The sequence below is a fragment of the Nomascus leucogenys genome, chromosome 21 (genome assembly GCF_006542625.1).
Source record: "Nomascus leucogenys isolate Asia chromosome 21, Asia_NLE_v1, whole genome shotgun sequence".
Classification (NCBI taxonomy): Eukaryota; Metazoa; Chordata; class Mammalia; order Primates; family Hylobatidae; genus Nomascus; species Nomascus leucogenys.
Window position 1 is genome coordinate 77,041,690 of NC_044401.1, and position 20,548 is coordinate 77,062,237.

The 20,548-nt window shown below is 40.5% G+C and overlaps 1 protein-coding gene across 2 annotated transcripts in view; it reads right to left on the reverse strand.

Annotated features, from left to right (window-relative positions):
* SYNPR (synaptoporin) overlaps nt 1-20,548 on the reverse strand; it is a 340,637-nt gene that overhangs the window by 116,215 nt on the left and 203,874 nt on the right. For both annotated transcript variants that reach the window (XM_003273653.3, XM_003273652.3), the window contains one exon: nt 14,798-14,922. In XM_003273653.3, coding sequence (XP_003273701.1) covers nt 14,798-14,922 — 125 coding nt within the window. The remainder of the gene's footprint in view (nt 1-14,797; nt 14,923-20,548) is intronic.

The following is a 20,548-nucleotide window of genomic DNA, read 5'->3' on the forward strand; positions in this document are numbered from 1 at the left end:
GAAAAGTTCTGAAATAATGTACATCAAACTTTTGTGGAGATTATCTCTGAGAAGTTACATTAAGAAGGATTTCAATATTCTAATTCATTTCTATATTATAGGATTTAAAAAAAATACTTCTTTTAAATAGCAGTTTTAGGCTCACAGAAAAATTGAGAGGAAAATACAAAGAGTTCCCATATAACCCCTCTCCTCCCCAGGCACAGTCTCTCCCCCATTATTGACATTCTGCACAAGAGAGGTACATCTGTTGCAATTAATGAACATATAGTGACATACCGTTATCCTCCAAAGTTCACAGTTCATATTTGGGCTTACTCTTGATGCTGTACATTCTGTGGGCTTGGAGAAATTTATAATGACGCGTATCCATCATTATAGTATTTTACAGAGTAGTTTCACTGCCTTAAAAAAATACTCTGTGCTCCAATTATTCATTCCTTTCACACCCCACATCTCCCTCAACCTTTGGCAACCACTGATCTTTTTACTGTCTCCATAGTTTTGCTAAAAGGATTTTTAGAACAGAACAAAAACAAAAAAGTGCTACTTTTTCTAATAAAAAATGATATTTTAAAATGTGATTATAAACAACAGAAAATTTAACTGTTTTAGACAACGGAATGCAAGATGGTGGAAGAATAGTGGAAAGTGAACCCCCCTGGTGCATGTACTAAAATAAAACATGTGTACAGAGATTGTTGAGCATAATTCATAGCTAATTTCTAAAGATGCCAGAAAGTAATCAAGCATACCTTGGAAGAAGCCCCAGCTCTGTACTTAGGGAAAGCAATTCTCTGCACTTTACGGTTACTTCTTATATCACAGCATTAAGCCTAAACAGATGATAACTAAAGATCCTTCATTGCAATCAAAGATGTTCAGATTTTTTGATTAGTATCTGGGACCTCTCAGCTCATCTCCTTCTTCCCTCCACAATCCACCCCTTGTCAGGGAAAGGAGAATCGGCTATAGCACTAAACCCTTTGGAATAACTTTATTCTTAGAAAACCCTGTCATTTGTATGACTCCTTAACAGTCTCTAAGTGACAGCTGCTAGTTTGGCATAGAATCTTTCAAAATGAAAAATGAGAAATTCTACAAACTGTGTCAGCAACAACTTATTTATTTCAAATTCTAGCCAGTTGCAAAAAGGAAAAAGGACAATCATTTTAGTTCCAGCCTAGAGTCGTTCTTCCTTCACAGTTTATTTCTGGACTCAGGAAATCAACTGGAAAATTAATGCCAGTGATTCTGAGTCCCAAGGAAAACAATATCTCTGAGAACCATTCGCTAAATTCCTCTTGACCTTCCTGGTTTGCCTGGTATGAGGAATAGGCTATAAATGTAGGAATGAGGAGGAAGTCTCTGCAATTGTGGGGACTTGTCAACTTAAGGGCATCATTGCTGCTCTTTACCGTGTGGTGGTGAAGGGCATGGTCTTTGATGTGAGTCAGATCCAGACATTCTAAGTATGGCTTTGCCACTTACTAGCTATGTGACCTAGGGCAAAGCATTCAATCTCAGTGAGCCATAGTTTGTTCACCTGTCAAGTGGAGTTTAGAGTAGCTATCTCATAGAGGTGGTGTTAGCACTGATGGGTATAATATGTGTTATGTGATTTCCACTCTCCTGGTATATAGTAAACTTATCAATAGTGGCCTTTTTTGATGATAATAATGATATTGATGACGACGATGATAATGATGATCTTTGCCATATATATATATATATAAGGATTAACATATCCACCCTACTTTTTGATCTCTACCTTCATTTGTATTTGGCTGAGGTAGAGAAGGTAACTAGCACTTCAGCCTTTTTTAAGGGGACGTGCTCAAAGGCACATTGTTGGGGGGATGAAATTTCTACTGTTCACCTATTATTACCACATTTAAATTACCATTTGCTTTCTTTTCAAGTTTATTGTTTTTCTTTCTAAGAGTAATATATGTCATAATGGAAAATTTGAAAATAACCAAAAATAAAAACATCCATTTGATTTTTTGGTACTTAAAAATTTTGTATTGTGTTAAGTATAATAAATAAGGTAATTGTTTGCTGAAATCAAAGTGTAATCCCAAATTAAAAAAAAAATCAATCAATGTTAAAACACAAAATATCAGGCTATTGGAAATCAAAGCTCTGTCTGATCCTTTTTAGGTCAGCAATTCTCCAATTTCCACAAGTCTAAGGCTCACTTGGGGATTATTTAAGATGCCAATTCTTGGGCTTCACCCAGATACTGATTAAATGTGTCTCTGGGGTAGGGTCTTGGAATCTTTATTTTTTTTAATTTTTTTTTATTTTTTTTTTGAGACAGAGTCTTGCACTGTTGCCCAGGCTGGAGTGCAGTGGTGCAATCTCGGCTCACTGCAACCTCCACCTTCTGGGTTCAAGTGATTCTCCTGCCTCAGCCTCCCAAGTAGCTGGGACTACAGGTGTGCACCACCATGCCTGGCTAATGTTTGTATTTTCAGTAAAGACGAGGTTTCACCATGTTGGCCAGGCTAGTCTTGAACTCCTGACCTCAAGTGATCCACCTGCTTCTGCCTCCCTGGGTGCTTGGATTACAGCAAGCAGTGTAGTGTGCCTGGCTGGAATCTCCATTTTAAATGAGCTTTCTACATGTTACCATGCTGGTAGGGGAGCTTTCAACCTATCACCGAGACAGTCTAAAGTTCTGATGACATTCAGGGCCTCTGAATTCCCACAGTGGGATCCTGGAAAGGGAATAAAGAATGTGAATCCTGGTTTTCCAGTTGTCACTTCATGACGCCCCAAGCCCTGATGGTTTCATGTCTCCGCTCTGGCTGCCAGAGTATCTGACTAGCGAGTCAGTTTGAATACTTGCCAATCCTCTCTGTTTGAACCTCTCAGCCCTGGAGAATCTAAGTCCTCTCATGGCTCACAAAATGCCATTCTACTGGGGATGGGCTGGGGTTGGGGAAGGAGAGGGAACACAGGTCTCCACCACTCAACTGACACCAGCTTGACCCCATAAGGTATACTGTGGGACTTCCAGCCACCTGCTTGAGGGGACGCAAAGAATGTCCTAACATTTCTTTCTTTCAGGAATAGAAGGAAGCAGAGAGGGAGGTTAATGGGACCATGGTGCAGGCACCACACATTTTCAAGGAACATGACATAACATACAGATAAGAGTGGGCTGTTTCCTTCTGCCATTCCGAGGCTGTCACTACAGCTGGATTTTTTTGTCCTTTTCTAGGCAACTCAGAGTCAGACTCTCTGTTTCTCTTTTCTATTCTAGGAAAGAAAACAGATGTAAGGAAAAAACTAGAACTTATTTTTATGACTTTGAAAACAGCAATGTTTGTGTTCTTCTAGGGTGTAAAGCTTCTCCCTGGTAATGAGGTTCTTCCCACCACACTCCCCCGTGCCTGCTCTGTAAAATTACACACAGTGAGACTGAGAACTACATAAAAGGCCCACTCAGCATACAATGATTTAATCTCTGCCGCTTGTCACTTCCCTATGGGAGCTCAGCAGAAACAACAGCCTTGATTATATAACCTACAATCATTTTCAATAAGTGCCCCAATCCTGGTCTTTAAAAGCCCGTTCAGATCTTACCTAAATAGAACAAGCTTCAGAGCAAGCCCTACAAGGTTGAAAGAGTCTTATATAAATTAATGCTTTGAGTCTTTACATTTCCCTCTGTTCTCTCCAGAGCAGCAGTGACTGGGGCACTACCAGGGTTTCTGGCCAAGGACAAGTTCTACTGTTCCTCTGTATTTTCATAGAATTAGAGGTCTAACTCTCTCTTAGGAAGTCTTAAATCTAGCTTCCTCATTTTGTAGGAAACTGAGGTTCAGCAAGGGTTTCTGTGGCAGTCATCATCTGGTTGTTCTGATCCCATGCCCTACTCCTCCCCTGCTCTGGATCTCAGTCAGGGGCCTGATCCTGTCCAACTGGCTTCCAGTTACATTCAGCCATTAGGAAGCTCTGGTGGGAGACTGGAGGGTTAGAGCAAGGGAAAAACTAGGGGATTTCACTCCTTTCTGTTGTTGCTTTGGTGAGCATCTTTCATAGTAGATGCATCTCTTCCTTGGTTCCTGAACTCCTCTCACCATATTCTCAGCTTCTGATAGGTTCCACCCTGGGCTCTAACAAGGCCACTTCCTCTTATCGTGCCTCTTGCCTAGGAGTCAATACATTTTTGAAAAAAACAAAAAAGGGCAAGAGAGTAAACACTTTAGGCTTTATGAGTCAAAAGGCAAAATTGAGGGTAGTATTTTGTAAGTACTTATGTAGCATTTAAAGCATACATATTTAGGCTGGGCATGGTGGCTCATGCCTGTCATCCCAGTACTTTGGGAGGTTGAGGCAGGCGGATCACTTGAGATCAGGAGTTCGAGAACAGCATGACCAACATGGTGAAACCACGTCTCTACTAAAAATACAAAAATTAGCCGGGCATGGTGGTGTGCACCTGTACTCCCAACTACTCGGGAGGCTGAGGCATGAGAATCACTTAAACCCAGGTGGTGGAGGTTGCAGTGAGTCCAGATTGCACCACTGCCCTCCAGCCTGGATGACAGAGCAAGACTGTCTCAAAAAAAAATATATATGTGCATATACACGTAAACCTTTAAAAGTGTAAAAGCCATTCTTCACCTGTGAGCCATATACAAACAGGTAGGGGGCCAGCCAGTTCTACTCAACAGCTTTTCTTTGTCAATCCTTGCTCTACCCTTAGGGGTGGCTTCCCTCCATTCCTCATCTTCAGATTGCCTCAAGGACCCTTTCCAAATCATCCAAACCCTGCGTAGCTAATTCTCTACATTAACTTTTTGTAATTGAACCACCTGGCATGAGCTCTCTTTTCCTGAATGGACCCCGACCGATTTGGGCAATGACTTGTTTAAAATCATATTCCATGAAGTGGGATTATTATCTACTTCATAAATTTCTTATTGCTTTCTGGTCTTCAGAAATATGTTCCCAAACACATCTCAATGGAATTGTGTAGATTCATCATTCAAGTCAAATCCGCTGGTTGTCTTCTTGTGTTTTGACTGCTCACACAGTGATGAAAAACTAGTGGCTCCACCTGTAACCCCCTCACTTTGGGAGGCTGAGGTGGGCGGATCACCTGAGGTCAGGAGTTCAAGACCAGCCTCGCCAACATGGTGAAACCCCATCTCTACTAAAAATACAAAAATTACCTGAGTGTGATGGTGGCTGCCTGTAATCTCAGCTACTTGGAAGGCTAAGGCAGGAGAATAACTTTAACTAGGGAGGCAGAGGTTGCAGTGAGCTGAGATTGCACCACTCTACTCCAGCCTGGATGACAGAGTGAGACTCCATCTCAAACAAAACAAAACAACCCAAAAAACAAAAAATCTAGTGGGTCCAAGGGGTGCCCATGAACCAAAATCAGGAACAAGAAACTTAAAATATTAAAGTTGGTCCCTGGACTGTCCAACACTACCCAACATCACTGAGGAAAGTGATGGAAAAACTCATGAACAGGACTGGGCTGTAGATGCACATTACCATTGGAAGCGGGGCATGGAAGACCACGCATGGCATGCTATATACCATGCCTTCCCTCTCTGCTGCCTCCACCCTGGGCCAAGCCACCACCGTCTCTTCCTTGGATGGCTGCAGCCAGCCAGCTAATCTAAAATAGTACAGCTTCTCTTTTTATCCCTTAACCTTCCTAATTTCCTCTCAAGACTTTTACCATTACCTGATACCTACTGGGATTGCATCCCTGCCTCTTTGGTGTCTCATGTCACTCCCCCCTCCACTTAGGAGTCTCTCTTTATTCCCCCAGTTTCCAGTCTTTTCTCTCTGAAGGCCATGCCCATGCTTTTCTCTTTGCTTAGAACATTCTAAGCGATGTTCACTCTGAGTATGTATGATCCTCTCTACTCCCACCAATACTTATTTTACTTCTCTGCACAATGTTCATTTTCTTCATAGAAATTACAACTGTAAAAATATGTACATGCATATATGCCTATATATGTATTTATTTATATTTCTCACTTCTTTGTCTTTCTCCCATCTCCAACTAATTGTAAATTTTGTGAGGGAAGAGATCATGTCTACCTCACCAACAAATACATACCAAGTGCCTATATAATTCAGGGTCTTATACACTGCAGGTGCTTAATAAAAAATTAATGAGAAGAATTAAATTATACAGGATGGGGTCATTCACAGATCTAGGAAAAATGATTGAAGGGTCTCCTTATTGTATTAGAAGCTGTTGGTTGCCCACCCGTATCTCTCTTGTTCTCACCATTTCTGTATACAATGATGGCTTTCTAATGTCAGCATCCATGAATTTGCAAGACTTTCTTCAGCTGTAGGCACATGCTAGGTCTGCATGCAGTCCCAGGGAATTAACACCCCCAGGAGCAGCTTTTGGCCAGTGACCAATAGGATTGGGGGTATAATTACCCAGCCTGAACACTTGCCGGATGGATTTACTGTTGGGACATTTTGCCCACAGTTTCCTAAAAATCTTAGATGCCCCAGTTGCCAATGGTGATATCTTGCCAATTAATCTACTTTTTTTTGGCTTTCTTCCCTTCCCTGTCTCACGTCCCCATTCCTCACTGGTGCTTCCAGGATCACCTTCCAAGAAAACTACTTGCACTCAAATCCTGGTCTCAATATGTGCTTTTGCAGAAACTCAAACTAAAATGTCCATTCTACCCAATTCCCCACTACCACTCTCCTTTTGGGGAAGTGTTGCAACGAAAGTGTTCCAATCTTGCAATTATACAGATTGAGAGGGGAACAGCGGGGTGGAGATGGGGTTGACTAATTTGTCATTCACTAACTTTTTTCATTTAACCCCTTTCATGCCAGCAGCCATGGCGCATATTTGGATCATTTTCTGTAATCCCCAAGACATTCCCTACGTATGATAGCTCCTCTCTTTACTGCAGAAACTTCCAAACAGGACTGTCATACTTGGTCTACAGCTGAATTCTGGTGCCAATTTCTTTCACTAGACTCCCTTAATGATAACAACAACAACAATGATAGCAACTCAGGGAACATTCAATGTGTGCCAGACTCTGTACTACACAACTAACTCATATTATCTAATTGAATGATTGCAACCACACTGTAAGGAAGGTACTGGTATTATTGCCCTTTTATAATAAGGAAGCTGAGGCCCAATAAGGTTATGGGCCCAGCATGCTTCCACTGCACAATTCACTACCAGTTAGGGGGTTATGGCTTGCCCATCCACTAGGCAGCAGAGTTTGGATTTGGCTAGAGATTCACCATTAGCCCTTTGGCCACGCCACCTCTAAGTCTCCCAAAGTCTCTGCCCCGTAGCAGCATCAGGTCTCATCATACACAAAATTTATTTTAAGGCAAAACATTAGAATGAGATTCTGTAGTTATAAAGTTTCTGAAATTTTAGGAAAAAGAGTGAAACCCTTTGGTAATGAGAAACAATAAATGAATACTTAAATGTAATTGCAAGTGCAGCATTTCCTGAACACAAGATATAAAAAATTGCAGCCCTTCACACTTTTATTTTCCCCAAATTGGCTATTATGGTAAAAAACGAAAAAATAAAAAATGTTTCTCATCACTGCTCTTGGCTACGCATCTTAGGGACAAAATGCTTGCTTCCTGGCAGAGCTAGCATTACTAGATAATGGCCCCAACTCCACAGCTTTCCTGGCATCTACTTGCACCTGCTCCCGTGTTCCAAACAGGGGTGGGGGAATGACAGAGCAAGTGGCTAGAGTCATGAGCAGGGGAATGGTGCTTACTCAGCCACAGCCCAGCTGAGCAGCACTGGCTTTCCTTTCCTTCAATGTGGAACCTCTCGTTGAATTGAATTTCACATATCACAAAGATCAGACTAATCCTCGGTCTCCTACTCCACCGATGCCAACCTCCCAAGGATTATGCTAGTGCCACTAAGAGTTCTCCATTCTGTCACTTTGAGGGGGAGCTTTCATTCTCCCATTAGTTAAATTTTTTTAAAAAAGTCTTAATAGTAATACATCCTAGGGCAACCCAAATAAACATTAAATAGTTAAAAGCACGTTAATCAAGAGACAGTTAAATATGTGCACCCTTTAATGTTTTTATATAGGCAGAGGCAGGGTTGGGGAAGATCCCATTCTGGGTAAAATATAATAAACTGGCCATTTGTTTTCTCAAGGGTAATTTTGCTAATTAACCAGAATAAATATCTTTTCTAGCACTCTAGTTGATTTTTAATTGCTCTTACTTGATAATTAAATAAAAATAATATGCCAAAAGACAATGTATTGAATGCCAGGACTTGTTTTAGGCATTATATATATATGTCTTATTTAATACTTATAACAATACTATGAAATAGGTAACATTGTTTCCGTTTCACAGATAAGGAACAGAAGTGATAAGCAATTTTCTCAATATCATACAGCTAATAAGTAGCTGAGTGGAGGATTTGAACCTATGTAGTCTGTCTCTAGAGTCCAAGCTACACTATACTGCTTCAGCTTTAATGGTGTAAAAAAGTTTGCACAAGTGTGAAAAGAATATTTGATTCACTCATAATCTTGCCACCTAGAAATAAATATGTTAACATTTTGATGCAGTGGTTATGACATAATCTTTATAAATATAACTAGTTTTTGTAGTTTACCCAAACCTTTGAGGAGAAAGGTTGTAAGATTTATCACCAAATTTGGAGAATATATTTGGGATGGGCTGATCTAAAATACAAACTATGTCTAACCAGATTTCATTTCAGAGGCCCCATGTAGCACCTCCAAAATCTCAGCCATCAGCTGATATTCAGAAAATCTGAAGCTGACATTGAAGGACACCCTACTATGACTGCCAACTGGGAAAAACCTACAATATATACTAAGATTCTATGGATGGAGAAAACCAACCATGGCTTTGTATGAGACCTGAACTGAAAACCACAAGGGGAAGGGTTGTGAACTGAAGTGATTGATTTCCAACCAAGCTATTTGTTTGTTTGTTCATTTTTGAATGAGTAATACTGTATAATATGTTTTAGAGTGAGAAGAAGTAGGGATTTACTCTATCGATTGATAAATCAAGCAACTGATCAATCTATCTACTCATCTATCTATCTTCTTTAAAGATGGTAATGTTCTCACGCAATGCCAGTGTCTTAGGTTGGACTTCTCAGAAGCAGCCTCTGAGATCAAGATTTGAGTGCAACTCCTTAGAGGATTCAGCTCTGAAAACACCAATAAGACAGTGGAGAAGTGAGACAGAAAAGGTAAAAAAGATAATGAAAGGTGTGTTAATGATCAGGTTTTGCACTGTGGGTGATTTTGTCCTGATGGTGCCTCTGGGAAATGGTATAGTACATGACTTAGTGTTACGCCACATGAGGGGTGAGGAAGTTGGGATTGTTATCCTCCAACTCACATTTGTCACTGGGTAAGGGCTGCTCCAGGAGACATTACTGCCCAGCATTTCTTGCCTGCCCTGCCTATAGACCAAGCAGGTTCCAGTGGTGAGAGAAAGCCCTTTAACAGTCATAGGGACTTATGGCTCGGCATGGTGGCCCGCACCTGTAATTCCAGCACTTTTGGAGGCCAAGGTAGGTGGATCACTTGAGGTCAGGAGTTTGAGATAAGCCTGGCCAACATGGTGAAACACTGTCTCTACTAAAAATACAAAAATTAGCCAGGCATTGTGGTGCACATCTGTAATCTCAGCTACTCAGAAAGCTGAGGCATGAGAATAAACAAAATTTATGAAGGATAATTTTGCTAATTATCTAGAACAGTGATTACCAATCTCATATCTTAAAGAATGCTTAAAATTGACAGCAAAGAATAATTTTATCTTGATGAGGTCTCAAGACATGGAAGTGACACAACAACTACTTTATTTTTTATTGTAAATCTTCTGTTATTCCCTATATTTAGTTGTTCTCAAATGAAGGAAGATTTTTACAAACTGAAAATCTTTTCTATTAGTTATTTGTTCAACCAAGGTCATTAATTTATCATCATGTCATTCAATGAGCTGGTTACTTCCAAGAAACAAGAGGTGAGCACCTGCTCTATTACAAGGTCATTAACAAACTTAGTATCTTTCTTCACAAATATCATATCTTGAAGGCTTAAGATAAGCAAATTAGGGTCCTTCAAAATTTGCATTGTATTGGTCTGTGAGAAAATATACTGAATTCTATTTTCCATTCCCCCACAGCTCGACACACTTTCTCTCCAACTGAAATGTCCCATGAAAGCTTTTAATAACCACCATTAACTATATTTGATGGCTTTTTCTTGGTTTTTCACCCCTTTCTTTGAGGTACTCAACACTGCTGAATGGTAGCATACATAAAGTTTTCTTTGTTATATTTTATTTCATTTCTGTTTTTACTTATTTTACTTTAAATTCTGGGATACATGTGCAGAAAGTTTTCTTACCTTCTGAAAAACCTGAACTTTCTGGGTCATCCAACTTCTTTTCCATTTGGTCTTCTCCTATTGGTCTCTTTCAGTGACCCCTTTCATACATTTTTTCACAAGCACAGGCATCCTCCATAGTTCCCATTCTGTCTCTCTTGGTGACCTCTCTTCTTCCAGATGTGACTTCATGATGATGACTCTTAAGGCTTCATTTTCAGTCTTCACTTCTCTCATCTTACATAGGGTTTAACATGAAACTCCCTGATAGAGAATTCCCCTGTGCTTCTAACAAGCATCTCAAACTCTGCATGATCAAATCCTAACTTGTATTCTCTACTTCAAAATAGTTTTCCCTGTTATTTTCCTTTTGTCATCTTTAACTCCTTCTTCCTATTCAACTTATAAGGAATTCAAGGTCTTCTATAATCAGGGAAAAAAATGGCCTTTCTAACTTTATCACTTTTGTCCGTGATAAATTTTTGTTGTATTCACCATGGTCCAAACAGTCTGAACTTCGCTTTCTTCTTGTTTTTATTCAAATCATAAAATTTAAAAAATCCAAAAGTTTAAATTTAATTTCTCTGTGATGTCAACACAATTTTTCTCAGCCCGGTCTTCTCAGTCAGTAAAATAGTAGCCTCCTTCACAGAGTCTGTGTAATGAGTACATAATCTAATGTATGTCAAGGTATCTAGCACAGTGTTTGGCACATTGTACCCTTGCAATAAGTGTTCACATGTCTGTTCATTCATTCATCATTCTGACCCTTCTCCATTACCTTTGCCATGAAAATTTTTGTTCCTATAGCCCCCTAGCCTCTCAACTCTGCCCTTCTCTATCTTTTATTCATGTATAAGTTCAAAATGTTACTTGGCATTCCTACAGTAGGCTTTCTACAAATATATTAAGTACCTTAAAATGAGAAACCCTACTTTCCACTTCTATGCATAAAGGAAGTACCAAAAATATGGAATCTAGAACTACTCTCCTCCTAGTTACCAAGTAAATTTCATACAAAATTTAGTATGTTATTGCAGGTAAGAAAACAGTTAAGTAATAGTTGTTCATTTTAATCACAAATAATAAGGAAGATAAAGTGTAAAATGTTTTATTTCTATAAAAATGATACACTGCTGGATGTCAATTATTTCTGATAGGAATCAGGAACATATACATATGGGACTATAAAGGAGATATGCACTTCGGCATATTTATTAGAAGCAGCACGTTATTACTTTGTGAGTTATCTAGAATTTTTAACACTGACATTATCTTACATCCTAAAATATGTGTCTGATAACTGGTTAAGTAGCTTCCTTTGACGTATCATTTACAAACTAATTGTTTTTGTTCAAATGACTTGAGTTTATTGTCCTTTTGGTCTTTGCAATACACTGAATAGTTAAAAGCTACTGAATGTTCTTACCTTATTTCTAAGATTATCATCAGATCATTGGCATTAACTTGTGACATTTTAGAAGAAAATAACTTTTTTAAGCATAAGCAATGCTTTTATAATCTCCTCCTTCAAACTGCTGAGTTGTCTCAACAGCTGCTTCTTGCCATTCACCTTGAAAATACAGATTTTTTTTCATCTACTTCAATCCATTTGGAATTTCAAATGGGGTTCCTATGAGTTATTTCTCTCCAGAAGCTGTCTTATCATTTCATCTCACTGGAAGCCACAGGATGACTCATTTTTAAAGAGTGTTTTTAAAATTACCAAGGTATCATATGCATATTTTAATAAATTCAAGTAATACTCAAGTATGTAGACTTAAAAGTAAATGTATGACCTCTGCATACCAATCACACATCATTCCCCAGAAGTAATCCCTGTTAACTGTTTGTCTGTATCCTTCCAGAATTTATATTTTACAAATACATATATATATGCATATAGGGGCATAAATTTAAAATTATATTGTGCATTTACTATTATATTTTTTCTTAACATGCTGCTACTTACTTTCTCTTTATTAATACATTTTAAGCATTTTTCTATATCTGTACATTCACTTTTAAAACTTCTGCATAGGACATATGTAAATAATTCATTGAGCCTGCTTCCTGCTGATGGACATTCAGGTTTGTTTCAGTCTTTTATTATTAACAACACTGCAGTGCACATCATTGCATGCATATTATATGCATTACATGCATATATTTGTGTATTTATACAAACATTTTTGAAGGTAGATATCTAGAAATGGTATTGCTGGATTAAATAGAATGTACATTTAAATTTTGATACCTACTTCCAATTGTCCTCCAAAAAGTCTTTATCAATATACATTATTTCCAACCACATGTGAGAATCTACATTTCTCTCCACCCTTTATAATGTTGGATATTATCACTTTTTACTTTTTAATTATTTATATTACCAGCATCTTGCTAACCGTACTTCTTCTGAAATAAATGTCTTCATAATAGTCTGTATAAATCCTGGCTTATTACTAAGATTTTCCCCACAATGGTACAGGTTATGAATATGTATACGGATAATGGTACATGTTAAAATATACAAATGTAAAATTGAAATTGCAACCCTAGTAAATTAAGCTGTTTTGGAATGGTGTGTATATCTCCTAGATGAACATTAATGGGGGCAAAAGTGCAAGACATTCTGTAAAAGGGGATTGGCTAATACTGCTTCCTTAACAGTAAACAGTAAACGTAAGACGGGGTAAGCAAAGTGGCAAACGATTTCTTGCTAAATCCTAGAACAGTGGTTTTAAAATCGTTTCTAGGAGACCTAGAGTTCCCAGGAGATCTTACAGGGGCTGTATGGTGGGGAGTGGGCAAGGTGTGTGGCAGGGAGAAGGCTGAGGAGAACTGGCTGGGGCCTTTAAGTTCCCTTCTTCTCCTGCTCCAACTTTCTCAGTGACTCATGTCTATTTTATACATGGAGCTTCTGAGTGAGATAATGTTAGAAAAAAAAGCTGTGCTACTAAAAAATATAATGATTAACTGTATTTATTTCAGAACCCAGGTAAAAATCTTTTAAATGAGGCGGCTGCTATAGATGGCAATACATTTTGATCTAATTTCTCTAGTTGCCTTTCACTGAGCCAATCATTTGAATTTGTAGTCTTGGGAAGAAATTAAAGAAGCCCAGTGCAGGAAACTGTGCTTAAAGTGTCTGCTCACATTGCATCCTTAAGGAGGGATTTTATGAAATTAGATATTACCCCGCTCTCCACTGCCACACCAGCTCAGGCACTCTTCTAGTTCAGATAGGTCTCTTGATTACTCTCTTCCAGTTTGAGGAAAAGACTGAGAGTCCTGGGGTCTGGTAGTTCAATGTTTAGGGACTTGCAGGACTTTTAAATCTTGAGAGATTGACTTTTAAGTTACCTGCTCCTGCCACATCTCTTAGTGGGAAATCACTATAGAAGCCATGCCGAGCTTGTGATTTCATGGATAATGTTACCAAGCATCCCAGCCCTGCTGCCCGGCCATTGGCAGTTTTCATCTCCTGTCCTAGATCCTGCATGTTAATCTGAAAGCATGCGTTGCCTTGGCCACTCTCCTCCAGAAGCCAATGGGTTGGTCCAGAGCTTTCAGAAGTCAAGCACTTGCATGTCCACTTCCACCAGCACAGCACAGCACTTTTTACTGAATTTCCAGGGATTACGTGCTTAATATTTCTGAGCTTTCTACTCTTTTATTAGTTAGTTAGGAGAGTATCTACTTGAGCAAGGTATTTGCAACTTTTGTCAGCTCTACTCTTAAAAACTATTAAGAATATTGGTATCAATGCTACCTCTCTATGATGATTCATCACCTATGAACTGAGTCATCTTTGTCTTAGACTAGGAACAGTTCACTTTATATATATATATATATATATATACACACACACACCCATATATATATATATATATATATATACACTTAATATATAAATATTAAGGATGTGTTCCATAGTATACAGATCCTCTTGGGTACTCAGTGAAAAAGAAGTTTCTACAGTCAAATGTATTTGGGAAACAATCTGTCATTCTTGTTGATTCAAAATGTGCATTAGAAAGGCACAGTGCTAAAAATATTTCTTGAATTTATTTGATCATATTTTGAAATTACTTCTCCAATCTCCCTTTGTTTTTCCCTCCCTCCCTCTCTTTGTAGCAAGTTTTTTTTCTTTTTTTCTTTTTTTTTTTTTTTTTGAGGAGAGTCAGTTCTGTTTTGAAGGCACAACTCATAAATCCTCCCAGTGCCCACACTAGGTGGTGAGTGGGCACTGTGTTTGGGCATTCTGTGGGTGCAGGCAGAATCCTTTCTGTTTACCCAGAAGTCCCTGGAAGACTCCATTTTTCTGAGACAAAGCACAGAAGAAAGAAAGACCCCTGCTGTGAGGCTAGCAAGCATGAACCACCATTCCCTACCTGAATGGGTAGGCAAATGCTATGTCGATGCTGAGGTTACTTTCTGTCTTGTTGACGCAGTCCACACTCAGCCGCAGGCCTCCGGAATAGCCACCGCATGTTGCAAATGCAAAGATTGCAAAAAGCTGTGGAGAACAAACAAATAGAAGGCAGTTATTAGGATGATGTTGCTCTAATGAGATTTATCAAAAGGAGCTTAATGTCTGGATTGAGGGAAGTTACGGTCCTTCTGAAGAAGAGCATTGCACTTGGTTCAGCTGGAAGATGAAGGTAGAATGGAGTGAGGACTGGGGACGTGGTGTCTAAAATAATTGTCTGGCAAGTGAAAGAAATATGGCTTGGAGAATAATTAAAGACAAAGCCAAAATAGCTGTGTTTGAGTGTGTAAAGAGCTGTCATGTCTCAGAGGGCAGAGGCATAATCCCGTAGTCAAAGGCCTGGAAAGCACTACACCAACTAGTTAATAATGGATGTCTCCAGGTAGGAAGATGTGGGGGTGTACCCTTGCTTTCTTCTCTTTGTTTGTCTGTATTTTCTAGCATAAATATGATTTGTCTTTTGGAATAATATATATCAATATTTCAAAGTCATGGTCAGAGAATTCTAGAGCTAAGAGATTGAGGAAGAGTAGGTGAGTTTCTAAGAGGTGCTATTTTAGAGCACAAGATCTCATCATATTTCAGCTTCCAACTTTCACTGGTGGTTACATCTCTTTGTTGGTTGCTGTTTCTAAGTCAACTATTAAAAGTTTCAACAGCTAATGTCATGGTCTGTCCTGGTATAGAATGTGAATCTGTGAGGAACCAGGCACCAATAATTAGGAGCAGGGACTCTGAGAAGTCACCTAGAAAGAAGAGACACTTGGAAGACAGGATGGCCTAAGAGGGGACATAAGCAAATGCTAAACTTTGTTCATTTCATAATTTGGCTAAACTCAAAAGAATTTCTTGCTCATTTCTGAAGGAAGTCGATCAAATGCACCTAATACTAACATGCTGCAATATTCCAATTTATCTTAACTTTGGAATTCAGCTTCTTACAATAGTTTGGGGTCACTACTGGAAACACTAGCTCATTTTGCATAGTGAGAGGAGTTATTGCACAGAGTCAACTGGGGTCAAGGGCTCTGGAATGTGACCTTGGGAAAGCTGCTTAATTTCCTCATGCCTTGATTTCCTCACTGAAAAATAGCATTGATGATAACTCTTCTGGGTCATTTTGCTATTTGTGGTGTGACACAGACAGTTGCTGTGGACAAGAAGGCTGCCGGAGCTGGCAAGATCACCAGGTCTTTCCAGAAAGTTCAGAAGGTGAAATGAATATTATCTAGAACACCTGCCACTTCAATCTTAATCAGGGGTAGAAAAAAAGCCTCAGAATTGTTTTGTCTCAATTGGACATTTAACTTTAATAGGAAAAGACTGGCTGATGATAACAAAGCATTGTGAAACCTTCACAGGCGAAGCAGTATTTTGTGAGTCACGTGTGTGTGTGTGTGTGTGGGCGTGTGTGCGTGTGGCAGTTTTAAGTGACTAGTTTTTAAAATCTGTATTTTAAAAATGGAAAGAACTTGACCAAAAGATACAAGGATCGTAGTAAGAGTAAAATGTGTTAATATGTGGAAAGCATTTAGAACAGGTCCTGGCACTGCATAAGCTCTCAATCAATGTTAACAAATATTACTGTAAATAGCAGATGCTCCTTAATAAGATGTTCCAGGCCATAAAATAGGAAATTTAGGCTTAATCCCTAGCCAAATCTGTCTGGCTGTCTGCCCCAGTGAGCCACCATCCAAGCAGTCCAGAAAAACTGATCTTTTTAACTTTGTTAGCTTTCGTTGCACAGGATTTGATGAAGCATGCAGAACTATTTCAGCTTGCTCCACAATCTAGGGTTGAGACACAGAATGCTGAAGCTGAAGGGAACCCCATCTTTAGGCCCCTGGTGTGGACTTGCTTACTCCTCATGACCAAATGCTCTCTTCCTGTAAGCAATTAGTATTAGTAGTATTAATAGAAATAAGGAGAAATTGATTTTAATGGTTCAAGACTTAATTCTAGTTTTCATCAGCCAACACGGGTTGTCCCAACCCTTTGGGTCACGTCAAGATAGCGTCTTTGGTAAGAAAGAATGGAATGATGGAGTCCAAAGCCCCATGCCGTGGCAATGGAGATAGCTCTTTCTGTATCCAAGTTTCCTCATCCATAAAACAGGGATATCCCCTATGTCTCTCTGAATAGCTGAGAAAACTAAGTGAGATGGAATATGTATTTACATGCTACCCTCTTCCAATTCATGCAGAGATTTGTGTGATATTTACATTTCTCTGGGGGCAGGAGTCCTAAGTGTGTGATAGGCAATTGTGCACATAAAAGTAAGAAGGGATTGTACATTGTGGCCATTTTAAAGTGCCTACTATGGGCCAAGTATTGTGTCCAGCACTTAACATACATGGTCGTATTTCCTAGTGGCAACAATGTTGTGAGGCATGTGTGCATGAAGCTTAATATTCCTATAGGAAAGCTATGGTAGAATAACATAATTGTTTCAAAATGCTTCATTCAAAAAAATCCTTGAGACATTAAAATGTAACGAATTGGAATTGAAGGATATAAAAACAAATCTTGTCCATTTCAGTGCTTAATAGCTATAAAGAAACTACCTTGGCTTTTCATCTTATATTAAGTGCTTTATATACAGTAAGGTATTATTAATACCATCATATAATAAACTTAAGAGGGAATGATAATTATGTATTTAACTAGTTCAAAATGTTAGATACATGGAAAGGAGGTGTCATGACGATTGAAACCACATACACCACAATTTTTTCTTTTTACTTCTCTTGGGCTCCGAAAACACAAGGCATTGTAATCGAGTTAAATACGATACCTATGGGCTTTCAGGTTACATTTCTCCCTTCCCCATAGTCCTCACTGCTGTAAGGTACATGGATGTACTTTGATCAACGAATAGGCTGAGGCAGACATCCAGGCCTGCATGACTTAGCAAGTTTAGAGCGCAGGCGCATACTCCACTAGTTATATACCCTGTTTGTGTAAGCTCATACTTCGCTCAAAGCCATTATTGTCTGGAAAAGGTATAACTGCCCTGCGGACATGCTCTTGGGCCCAACGTGGCTCTTGTGCAGGTGCAGGCACCCAGAGAAAAAGTGAAGCTACTGATCCCTGTAAGGGAGAATGACCATCTGGCAGATGGACAGTGGGGAGCCAGCACGTGGCTCGGCTTGCTCATGCCCAGAGAAAGAAAGAGTTAAGCTGCTAACCTTAGAGCTGGCCTTGCAGGCTGGCCATGCAGCTGTGCATGGGAGCCGGCTGCTGGGAGGAGCCGCAGAGCCAGAGCAGACGGTCGAGATAAAGGTGTAAGTAAGCTGCTGATGAGAGAGCTGCTGAATAAAGCCATGTCTCATTTACCTGCTGTCTCTCAAGTGTTCCTCCAGCTCCCTGCCCTATGTCTACCCACTCCCCTCTGCCCTCAGCTGGGGCTGAAAACTGACCCTGAGCGTGACACTTGGCATAATCATGGACCTAACAATTGGTGACGAGGATGAGATGAGGTGAATGAGTCTTCAGCCCCTTAGGGCTCTTGAATTGGCTTTGTGGCCACCGCATGAGCTGTGATACCTGGTGGCTGCCTTGCTGTGAGGATAAGCCCCAGTGGAAGCATGGGAGGCTGTGGACAGGTCTCCTGTGAGTGTGGAGAAGGCGCTAAAGCACCTGGAAGTGCACGGCACTGAGAAAAAGAGTGTGCCTTTGCCGGTAGAGTCAGATGGGCATTTGTGACTGTGCTGTAGGAAGTGCATGTCCAGTCCCTGCAGGACAAGCGCAGGGAGGAAGAGGAACCTCTGTTGTGGGCTTACCCAATGATCCACCAGAAAACTGAGCTTGAACAGCTGTTGGGTGTTCAAGCCCAAGGGTGAGCCCAGGGATTCCCTACCATGGTGAAATACATTTCCTATTGTGCCTGTGTCCCTGCTGAATTGGAGTTAAGCAAGTAATGTCGGCAGTCATGTACAGACTTAATGAAAGTCATTTGAGAGAAGGACATTGCTGTGCAACCTGGTCCCGCTTGAGCATTCCAGTTCACAGACTGCCTGCAGCAGTCAGGTGGAATTGTAAAGGCTTTTCTGTTTGATAAGAGACTGGCTGAGATGCCCAGCTTGGGGGGCACTGGATGACCAGAGCCACATATGGACTTGGCAATCCACTGGTCCCTGCACCTGGATAAGTTTCCAGGCAAGGCTGCATAGATAGCTATGAAAGCTGGTTAGTGAAAGTGAAACCTGTGTCCTTGCACCTTGGCATCAGCTGCTTGACTCCCCATTTGTGCACTGTGTACGTCTCTCCCATACCTGAAAATGTTCTGGGGGTGGAGGTTTTATATGGCTTGGCAGCTGTGCCATCTGTCACAGACTTGATGGACCATGTGACAACAGACCTGGGATTGTGTCACTGTGTGGTGGACTTGACCAATGCATTTTTCTCCATTGACATTGCTCCAGAGAGCCAGGAACAGTTCGCCTTCATGGAAGGGCAAATCACAGTGTTGCCGCAGGGTATATGTATAGCCCCACCATGTGTCATGATCTTATTGATGATATTATGTTAACCTCTGATTCTCCTGCAGATTTAGAAGCAGCAATGCCTCACTTGCCTGGGATTGGGATGATAAGACTGAGGCAGCCTTTCTGGCCAGGGGTGCCCATTTAAACTTAATGTACCTGTGACCACAGATAGTTTCAGTTAGGGCTTATAGCAGTGCATGGAGCGCCTGAGACTGCCAATAGGCTTTTGGTCCTAGCTGTGGAAGGGAGCTGAGCTCCAGTATTCCTTAACAGAGAAGTAGTTAGTAATAGTGGGATGGGTGCATTCATGGGTAATGACCCCCATCCTCCCCAGACTGGAAAAGCAGTCAGTAACTGCATATGCTGCCCTTCAGCCTTGTGAGAGCGTGGCAGGGTGGGTTACAGTCATTGTGTGGATGATTTACCCTATAGCGGGATGGGTGCATTCATGGGTAACAACTTCCCAGACTGGGATGGCACAGACATCAGTTTAGTGAAGTGGGGTGCCTACTTGCAACAGCAGAGTATGCTGAGTACAAGTCCCTTAGCAGCAGAATTACAAGAAGCCTTAGGACCTGTAGTCCTAATGCAAGATAAGGCCATGGGGCCTGAGGCATCCCTAGACCCTGAGCCTTCACTGTTAGGAAGGGCGTCCTCCCATTCCTAACAGGGCATGGTATACAGATGGGTCTAGCCAAGATGCTACTGCTGCCTGGACTGTTGTTGCGGTCCAGCCTAGTACTGACACGATATGGTTTGAAACCAGGTGTAGGCAAAGTAGTTATTGAGCTGAACTCAGGGCAGTGTGAATGGTAATCACCAAGGAGGTGACACCTATGGTAATCTGCGCCAAAAGCTGGGCAGCTCACTGAAGCTTATGTGTCAGGCTCATGTGTCACATCTATGTCTAGGTATCAGGCCTGTGTGCCCAGAGCTTATATGTATAACCTGTGCATCCAAGGCCTATGTCTCCTTCAGCCTAGGGGGTGGAGTGTAAGGTACATGGATGTGCTTTGATCAAGGAACAGGCTGAAGCAGACATCCAGGCCTGCATGACTCAGCGAGTTTAGGGCACAGGTGCACACTTCACTTGTTATATAACCTGTTTGTGTAAGCTCATACTTGGCTCAAAGCCACTATTGCCTGGAAAAGACATAACTGCCCTG